The sequence below is a fragment of the Musca autumnalis genome, unplaced genomic scaffold (assembly GCF_047663935.1).
Source record: "Musca autumnalis isolate F117 unplaced genomic scaffold, ASM4766393v1 scaffold_3, whole genome shotgun sequence".
Classification (NCBI taxonomy): Eukaryota; Metazoa; Arthropoda; class Insecta; order Diptera; family Muscidae; genus Musca; species Musca autumnalis.
Genome location: NW_027411866.1, coordinates 103,224,657 through 103,235,700, shown reverse-complemented (window position 1 = coordinate 103,235,700; position 11,044 = coordinate 103,224,657). Strand labels below are relative to the sequence as shown.

Genomic DNA, 11,044 nt, shown 5'->3' with positions numbered 1-11,044 from the left:
TTGTTATTGGAAATAAAATGTCAAGGAAAATATGGAATAATAGGATCGCTCTGAAAATTTTCTCAGGAAAACCACAAAAATATTTTCAAAATCCTATAAAATAAAACAAATTTAAATCAAAATGTAAATAAAAAGCATTCAGAGCTGTTTATAAAACGCATATATCCAGTTTACATTTACTCAATTTCAACTGTAAATTCCATTGCTCAAACGTCAAATGAAATCCAGTTGATTTCAGATGAGTTTTCACTTTACGTATACGCAAAGAAATTGACAGATGAAATCCGTAATTCGTAATTCAAACCAGCTATGAGGATGAAAAGAAGTATTTTATTTTTAAGTTTAACAGTCCATTCGTGAATATTCTGGAGAAATTCAATTCTCGCGGAATAGCTTTCTCTCGAGAAGACATTCCTCCAATCTAATGCTAAGTTTACGTTTACGAAATCCACTCGATTTCATCTGTCAATTCCATAGCTCAAACGTCAAATGAAGTCTTATCTGAAATCCATTGGATTTCATTTGACGTTTAACCTATGGATTTGACAGATGAAATCGAGTGGATTTCGTAAATGTTAATAGTGCGGTTACACTACAGTTTTTTGCCGGGTTAACCCACTTTATGAGGATTTATTGCTTAATCTGGTCAAATCTGACCAGATTTGCCATACAAAAATTAAATCCTCTCACGACTGGGTTTATTTTAAATCCGGCACAAATCCACCAAAAATACAGTGTTGTATTCGGTATTTGTGCAAAAAAAAATCCAACTCTACTCAAAAAGTACCATAAGTTGCAACTGTTTTTGCAACAGAATTTGTCGTGTTTTACACGTTTACGATTGGTAGCATGAGATTTTATGGAGTTAATAAATCTAAAGTTATTTGAAAATCATAAAATTATTTATTTTTTAAATTAGACACTTTTTTAACAATGAGTACGCTTGATACCATGATACAAACATGTATCCCTGTGTGTAAAATATACCAATATGAGCAAAGAGGGGACGATGTCTCATACGAAAAATTGTAAAAGTGTAAAACACGACTTTATTAGTTATTTTGTATGTATACGTAAACAAACATCAGCTGACAGTTTATATCCTCGAAAAGCTAAGTGTAACCAGCAAAGATTAACCCACTGGATCTATTAAACCCAGTGGGTTAACCTTCAATAGTGTAACCGGGGTATAACTTAGCATAAAATGACATGCCTAAAATAATTATTGTATTTTACAGCACTGGAGTGCCTATTGTTAAGAAAATGTGAAGTGTTCGCATTTTTTGGACAAAGTAAACAAATTAAATGAAATAAACTACATCGTTATGTATAAAACGGCGTTTGCACGAGAGTTTTTTGCGCGTTAATCTTTTTTATGAGGATTTATTTCACGTTTATAGCTCATTTAGACTAATACCCCGTTTAGACTATGCTTGGTTTAGCAAATCCAGTGGATTGAAGTTGTCATTTTCATACAATATATGTCAAATAAATCGGGAAAATACACTTAATCATCGTGTAAGTGCATAGTCTAAACAAAGTTTTACCATAATCCTCAATCGGATTTAATAAATCCAATGCAAATCTCGTTGCATTTAGATATACCTTTGGAGGATTTAAATGGCAATCAGCTAATTTTAGTTAGTCATAGGACAATTACCAAGGTAGATGCATCAGACCATCTGATCGAAATGAAACGTCAAAAGATGTTGTTGTAATACTACATTTACAATATCAAGTAGATTTCAACTGTCAATTCCTTTATGTATACGTCAAAAATCGATTGGATTTCATTTGACGTTTAAGCAATGGAATTGACAGTTGAAATCGAGTGGATTTCGTAAACGTAAACCAAGCCTAAGTTAAATTCGCTTCAAAAAAGGTTAAATTTCAAATTTATTGTTTGGTATTGAAAATGTTAGCATATTATGCTGTCTATGCTAACTAATTACCAAACAAATAATTGGCCTGTTCCCGTACTTTATAAAGTGGTAAAAGTCGTAAAAGTTGTAAAAGTCGTAAACGATTTTCATATAAATTTTGTGTACGGGAACGCAAAATGTGTAAAAGTGGTAAAAATTGTAAAAACTTTTTAGTTCTGAAACAGAGCAAGACAAATTTATAGAAGGTATGTGCATGAATTACAACAACTAAAAAATTTACAAAAACAACATTGTTGTTATTGAAAATTAATTGTCAAAGAAAATATTGAATATTAGGGTCTCTCCAAAAATGTTTTTCAGGAAACACATAAATACATTTTGAAAATCCTCTAAAATAGAACAAATTTGAATCAAAATGTAAATATAACGCATTCAGAACTCTCGTATGCATTTTTTATTACTCGTTTACGATGAAAATAAGTATTTTATGTTAGCAAATTTCGAAGTTTCAAATTTCATGAATATACCCTATTACATTTTGAAAACTAAATTTACAAAAAAGTAAGAATACAGCTGGTTGTCACTTCTACCTTTAATAAATATGCCTTGGAACAGAGCTAATTATTTTATCGTTTAGAGATCGTAAATATTATGCTATGTTTACATTTACGAAATCCACTCGATTTCATCTGTCAAATCCATAGGTTAAACGTCAAATGAAATCCAATGGATTTCAGATGAGATTTCATTTGACGTTTGAGCTATGGAATTGACAGATGAAATCGAGTGGATTTCGTAAATGTAAACTTAGCATTGTACTACGTTTAGACTTATAAATCCACTCGATTTCAAATGTCAATTTCATAGTGTACAAGTCAAATAAATCACAATTTTAAATCCACTCGATTTCTTTGACATATACGATATGGAATTGACATTTTATATCGAATGGATTTCGTAAGTCTAAACGTACTATTAGTCTTGGTTGATTAAAACTAGCTTTGTATATCAAAGTAAATTTAATTTTTCTTCCTTGTTTACAAGTTTTGAAATGTTAAATTATTTTTATTATAGCAATTCACCTATGCATCTACCTAGTTTCTAGTACCAGCTTGCAACTTTTTGTATTTTCTAGCAACATGTTGTAAAAAACAGAGTTGTATACGAGGATTTATGCCGAGTATAAAACAAATCCACTCAACACGAGGATTTATTATTGTTTGGTAAATCTGGTGGATTAGGGCCGGATTTAGCAAATAAAACTTGATAATGAGCTAAATCCGGCTAATGAAGTCTAAAACGCCTGTAAGACTATGTTTACATTTACGAAATCCACTCGATTTCATCTGTCAATTTCTTTGTGTATACGTCAAATGAAAACTCATCTGAAATCGATTGGATTTCATTTAACGTTTGAGCAATGGAATTGACAGTTGAAATCGAGTGGATTTATAAGTCTAAACGTACTATTATGCTTTATTTAGCAAATCCAGTGGATTTAAGTTGTCATTTTCATACAACATATGTGAAATAAAACCAGATAATTGCTAAATCCAGCGTAGTCTAACTGGACTTTTATAGGCTGTTTATATTATAGCTTTTTGCACGGTTAACCTTCTTTATGAGGATTTATTTGAAATATAAGCGATGGAATTGACATTTATGGAATTGACATCTAAATGGTCTATTACGGTATGAAATTGACATTTGAAACCCAAACTCACTGGGTTAACCCGGTTAAATACAAACGGGGTATAATACTCCTGTTACACTATTTAAGGTTAATCTTTGCTGGTTACACTTAGCTTTTCCAGAATATAAACTGTCAGCTGATGTTTGTTTATGAATACATACAAAATAACACATAAAAACCAAAAAAAAAAAAAATTACTTTCCAAAAATTAAAATGGTAATGGTACAACACGTATTTAAACAGTATTGTGATTGATTGGAAAACAAAAATATGTGATTAAATGCATAAATAGCGAGCAAAGAAAACATTTACGGAAAATGTAATAAAGTCGCGTTTTACACTTTTACGATTTCTCGTATAAGATATCGTCCCCTCTTTCCTCATATTAGTATATTTTACACACGTACAAATTTTTCAATAAAGAAAATTGTATTTTTTGTATATTTTTATAATACAAGCAGCTATGTTTTGTTCTTTCATATTTCTGTGAAGTACTAGTGTAAAATGTGAACAAAGGCATAGAGATTTCCGTCATATTTATTCCCAAAATAGTGGTGACAAATTACCGATAATATCGATAGCAATCTATATTTTTAAACATGATATCGAAAATATCTAAATCTGGGTACACATTTGCTCTGTTCCTTTACGTGCCTGAGGTTACCATTTCTTACCATTTTTAACCTGTAAAGTGTTCCCTTACTTTTAATAGCATACAATTTATATGATAGCAGTTTACCATTTTTACCATTTTCTGCCACTGTTACCATTTTTAAAAGTAAAGGAACAGACCAATTGTCAGTTTGAAGCAATCCATATTTCAATAATTACACTTTAATGCCCTCTACATTTCAATAGTAACAATATTCATAGTTTTGTACCTTTGTCATTGTGAGTTTGTAAATATTCCAATTCCCCATTGTGATTGATTCATTGTATTTTAAAGTTAACTGACAGAATGCAACTATGTAAATAATTTATTCTACTACTCTTGTAAAACAACCCATTAATTACTACTTTCGATATACCATTTTATGCAACTGTAAACTATTAACGCCCTACTATTTCTTCTCACGATTAGTACTTAGGCTAGAACAAAATTCAATAAAATCGCTCAGTTTGTGATCTACATTCTAACGCGTTACATAACCATCAGATAAGATCGCAAAGGGTGATCTCCATTCTAACACGTTATGGTAACTATCAGATAAGATCACAATGAGACAATTTGACCGTCCGGCAGTATACATCAATCCTCACTTGTATTTTCCTGAACAATCTAAACCAGATTGTTATAAGTTTTAAATGACAGCTTTGTTGTTGCTTGCTAGTGTGACCGTTCATTTTTGTCATTCATCATGTAACCACAAAATATTTTGTGGTTGCTGGACGGTTGGATAGTTTTCGATAATTGCAAAAAAGCATCATTCAAAACTGACAATGTGTACTGTACTTAATGTTGAGAATATCGATGATTTACCAGCTCTAATATGTGCAGCTGATCGAACATAAGCTGTGTTCCTTGACATGGTCTCGGGCCACACTATAGTAATTTCACTGAAATTTTGACACGAAATTATGAGTCTCTAGATCGAGTTCCATAGTGGATTAAAATCATAAAAATACAGTAGTGAGGAATTCGAGGTAAGAACGCATAATTTCATAAATTTTTTTAATGAAATTCACACTAGTGTGGACTTGGACTTATAGGCTGGATTTAGCGCATTTGCAGGTTTTATTTGCTAAATCTGCCCAAAATCTACCAGTAGTGCGATTCTGTAACTCTCTACCGATGGAATTAACGACAAATGTCGATATTTGTCGGTAATAGCTATTCTGTACACACATTTTACCGATTTTTATGTCGGTAATTATCGAAAATCATCGGTCAGTTACCGACGAAAAAAGGAATCGCACATACACACATATACAATAACACAAACACACGCACACAATAGCCCTGTTCCTTTACGTGCAAGAATCTTCAAGTTTTGCAACTTTTTACTCGAAAAGCGTTCCTTTACTTCAGACACCATACAATTCATATGGAAGTAGATTACAACTTTTGCTACTTTAGCCAGTTTTACCATTTTCAAAAGTAAAGGAACAGACCAAATATATTCATTCAGAAAAATAGGAACTTCAACACAAATGTGTAAAAATTAAATTAATTCCAAAAACATAATGATTGCAAGTTGTTTAACTATATATTTTCGCTTTTGTCATCGTTTGAGTAATTTTGTTTTTCTACAACACACACAAACAAACAAATGTTTGGTTTACATTCGGCGTCTTTTCGTGATTTCGAAGGCGTTTCGTGATTTCGCGCGGAATCAAGCAAAAATTATCATGATTTCCCATACAAAAATGAAATCATCTCATTTCGTGATTTCAGCGGAATCAACATCGAAATCACAGTACACATGATATACAACCCTGCTTTTGCCTGAAAAAGTACCAAAAGTTGCAACACTTTTCACGTATCACAATAAACAAGGTAGATGGTCAGTTGCTGCAACAAAAAATTTTATTATCAAAATTTGTAAGCAATGTGAAAAAAATATGAAATTACTTTGTTAAAATGCTGTTTTTCATTGTGTTCCCGTACTTTTTAGTGGTTATGTTAGAAAAAAGAGCGAATTTTCATAAATTTCTTCCCCATACAAATTTCTTAAAAAAGACGGGAACGGAAAAATGACGGATGCCAACGAACATGCTGCTAGTTTCTAATAAGCCAAAATTGTATGACAGAAAATAGGAGAAGAGAGTGTTATTCGGCGCTGTTATTGTTTAAAGAGAAGTGCAAGTCTTGCAAGATTTCGGAGTACGGGAAATCATTTTTAGCACTGAACGAGCAAACTACATCAAGTAATAATATTTTGCAGGTTCTGAGCACAAATTTTATCTATCAAAATTTATTATTATGATGTCTCAACGATAAAATAATTTTTTATTTTTTAGTACTATACACAATTAATACGATATATAGATAATTTTACGGTAATTTTCGAAATAAAGTTGTTAAGTTCTATATTGTCATATATTTTTGATGACTAATTAAATATACAACAACTTGTTTTGAAAATTCATGTTCGTTCAGCTGCGCATATGCATCTACCTTGATAATTGTGATATGTTTGAAATCAACAAAAAATAAGTATAAACACCGGGGTGTATTTCAGGATTTCGGAGCGCAAGTGTAAATTTGGCAAAAGACATCATAAAACAGCAGGGTTGCGTATAATAGTATGGTGTTTTCGTGCGTTGTTTAGAATAAATGACGTAGCTATCGTCATTTATTTTTGTATGGTAAATGACGCAAAATGTTGCCTGTTTTAGCAAATAAATGACGAAACAGCTCTAAATGACGAAAAAGTTGCTAATGTAAATTGGACATAAGTATTAGGAAGCTTATGACAAATCATGAAATGTAAACCATGCATAAGTTTTGAAATAAAAATAATTTAAACTGTACGCATATCGAGCGTTTTTCATCAGTAATGAACCGGAATGTTGTATCCGAAAATTGTTCTCATCCTATTGTTGATCGCTACCAAGAGTTGAAAGTGGCTGAGTTTACAATCTAACATTATTTTGTAAAATATGTTCAATTTTTAATACATTTTCAACTGCAAGTAGAGCCTTTTGTTCTAAAACCCCACTAATGCTTGGGTTACATTTACGAAATCCACTCGATTTCATCTGTCAATTCCTTTGTGTATACGTCAAATGAAAACTCATCTGAAATCGATTGGATTTCGTTTGACGTTTAAGCAATGGGATTGACAGTTGAAATCGAGTGGATTTCGTAAATGTAAACATAGTATAAAAGAGCTTGTTTTAAATGTTTTGTACTAAATTGTGTAAATAGGTCTGTACGATAACCCAAAAGTTTTTACAAATTTGCACAAACTTTTACAAAATGCTGTTCGATAACAAACTTGTAAAGTAAAAGAGAGCGAATTTGGAGACAATTGTGAGAGAATTTTGGAGAGTTTTGTAGAGTTCTATTTACAAGTTTTTGCAAGGAAAATGTTTCTTGTAAGAATTTGCAAGTTTGATCAGCTGATTTAAATTCGAATGTTTTGTGGCGGACTGACTTCTTGACAAAAACATAAACCAACGTTTGTTTATAAAATAAATAGAAATAAAAAAGGGAAAAAATTAATAAATTATGGAAAACGATAGCGTAAGTACACACTTATTTTGTAGTTTGTGGTGACTATTTTTTTATTTTAAAGGTATTAAATCCCAGCAAAAAGCGGTGCATCCATGGAGTAGGGGATACACAATCTAGACGGCCAGGTATTCCCAACGATATCAATAAATATATATGCCAAATATCGCACTGCGTTTGATGAGGCGACTCCTAGCCTCATCACTACAATGCAGCCCAAGAAAACCTAAGGAAAAAACCCAAGAACGAAAACACGCGGGTGATGTGTGTTCTTCGATGGTTCGAAAGAAACTCAAATTTTTATTTACTATTCTACAAAATATTTACAACTCTTAAAACTAACACACACAGACAATACATTTAATAATGTACGCTGTGTACATAAATACATCATGCACACCACGCACACACTGCGTTGCGGGTGATAAGAAACATACACTATTTTATTACCGACCCTTTCTATTTATGGCCGACATCTGTTATGTGTAAAGATAGCACATTTGTGCGTTGACTAAAATATACCTGACACCATTAAAAACAATTCTACAAAATTGTCCATGCTCCCCGCCGTGAAAAGATCCTAATCTTTTAACCATTGTATGTATTAGTATCTTATCTTTTACAAACTAAATGTTTTAGTAATATTGCAATTACATTTAATTTTGTAACTGCTGAAGGCATTACTTAGATTCTAAAACTAATTATATGAATGCAAACAATTATTACAACTTAATTCTAAGTGATGGCACCCAACACCTTCAGCAACCAGCTCGGACGGGGACTTCTTTTCCATTGCTTAACTACATGGTAAATCCATTTTCTTCGCAGAGGATAACCTGAGACATTGCTAGCGTCAGCTCTGGTTGTGCGAGAACCGGTAACTTCTTCATTGGCATTAAACATCGATGCCTTTTTGCTAGCGCCACCTTGTATTTCTTGTGATTTCATAACCATGTTGATCGGAGGTTCATATGTTGCACTAAATCTCAATTTGTTGATATCACCCTCAATGGTGCCTGAGCGATGGAAATTGACGTCATTCTCTTTGTCATTGGCATTAGTTTTAAATTGGACACCACCGATATGTACTTCTTTAGTACCTTTCTTCAGTACCATTTCTTCAAAATCACTTTGGGAAATTTCGATGTGATCTTTCTCCCTGCTGGGTTGACTCATATCTTCTACGCCACACAGTAATTTGTCGTACATATCACTTTCTTCTTGTAGTTGTTGTTGTGCCATTCCATTTCGTAGACGTCGCAATTCATCTTCCAGATTTACTACCTCAGCAGCATGGCATGTCCGTTCATGTTGGATCAATTCCTCCAAATTACGATTACGGGTATTCAATGCGGCATTTGTAGCTTCCAACTCATTAATGCGACTATTCAAGCTATGATTGGCTTCTGCTTGAAGACTATTAATCTCTTGTTGGTACATCATTTCAAGGTTGCGCATTTGTCCTTCGTGTTGTTCACGCAACTGTTGTAACACTTCACTGATTTCAGCTTGGTGGCGAGAATGTATTTCATCAATTTCTCGCAAATGACTTTGCTCCTTAAACCTGAGTTCTTCGCGTAGACTCTGAATGCGGTTTTGCAACTCAGTACGGATCATAGATTCAGCGTTTAAATATTTACGAGCTTCGTCCAATTGTTTTCGTAGACACTCCGATTCTTTCTGCACTTCACCAAGTTTTTCCACAGCCTTTTTTCGATCAGCATCTGCTGCTTGATACTTCACGCTAAGGTCAGCAGCACGGGACTCATACTTTCGAGCCTTTTCTTCAGCAACTTGCCAGTCTTTGGATTTGTACTCCAAATTGGACTTAAGTTTTTTATTTTCTTTTCGTAATCGATTTGTTTCACTTTTTAATTTTCGCGAAACATCCACGCACGCGTTTTCATTCTCAGTTTTCGAGCTCCTAACAACTTCCTGTGTAGGCCCTAAACTACCTGAGAACTGTGCCTCATAATTTATGTTCACCTTTTTTGGTGCTACTCTTGAAATGTTCCCACTTCTTACTATTTGGTAACAAATTTGCAGATAATGGTAATGACTTGTGTAGTCACCCTCTATCCCTACTACCTCCAAATATCGCACGTAATGTGACAATAATGACTGATAACTCTTTTCGAAGTCTTTTGTTCTTGAGAAAAGAGCTTTTCTAATCTCCCCCCAAAAATCAAAAGAAGCATCTACTAAATTAATTGTTTCCCTAATATTTGGCGGTCCTGTTTGGAGCAGTCCGGATTTCTTTCCACACTGTTCCGATGAACTTAAGCTGTTCACCTCAGCTATAAAATCTACATTATGTAAACGTGGCACTTCTATAGGCACAAACAAACCCATAGCTTCCATGTTTTCCTCTATGCTTTTAACGGCATATTGCACTCCCACAGCGAATATGCAATGATCGTATGGTACTTTTTCCATACGTCGGAGCTCCCTTTCGTTACCTAAAAAGTCCGTTCTTGCTTCCGCGAAAGAACTAACTATTTTGGAACACTTTTCCCTAATTTCCTTGGCTACACTTGTTTGAGCAATTTTGTATATTTGTAAATCAATGGACACTATATACTCGCCCAACATCCTTTGATGTTGGATGAATTCTTCGAAATTCATTTTCGCGAGCTATATTTTTTGTCACTTTATTATTTTTTTTTATTTGTTATTAAAATTGACCTAACATACTCTTTGCTTCGAGTATGCGTCTTTTAATAACCTAACACAGTCACTTTTTTCTACAGCACTGCACTACACGTATAAACTACACAACGTTCTCCTTTGGAACTGCGAGCCTACCACGTCACTTAAATAGCGGATCTATTACGTGTTTTTACTAAACATATAACAATCACTTTGGGGTCACCAAATGATGAGGCGACTCCTAGCCTCATCACTACAATGCAGCCCAAGAAAACCTAAGGAAAAACCCAAGAACGAAAACACGCGGGTGATGTGTCTTCTTAGACGGTTCGAAAGAAACTCAAATTTTTATTTACTATTCTACAAAATATTTACAACTCTTAAAACTAACACACACAGACAATACATTTAATAATGTACGCTGTGTACATAAATACATCATGCACACCACGCACACACTGCGTTGCGGGTGATAAGAAACATACACTATTTTATTACCGACCCTTTCTATTTATGGCCGACATCTGTTATGTGTAAAGATAGCACATTTGTGCGTTGACTAAAATATACCTGACACCATTAAAAACAATTCTACAAAATTGTCCAGCGTTCCATTTTCCTCTTATTGCTCATATTTTTCTA

The 11,044-nt window shown here is 33.4% G+C and overlaps 1 protein-coding gene across 1 annotated transcript; it reads right to left on the bottom strand.

Moving 5' to 3' along the window:
- Positions 1 to 8,488: 8,488 nt before the first annotated feature.
- LOC141398269 (lamin Dm0-like) lies at positions 8,489 to 10,114 on the bottom strand. The gene is made up of 2 exons (XM_073975549.1): positions 10,102 to 10,114; positions 8,489 to 9,597 (listed from the first exon to the last, which is right to left on the bottom strand). The coding sequence occupies exons 1-2, from the start codon at positions 10,112 to 10,114 to the stop codon at positions 8,489 to 8,491; spliced, it is 1,122 nt and encodes a 373-aa protein (XP_073831650.1).
- Between the last annotated feature and the right edge of the window lie 930 nt (positions 10,115 to 11,044).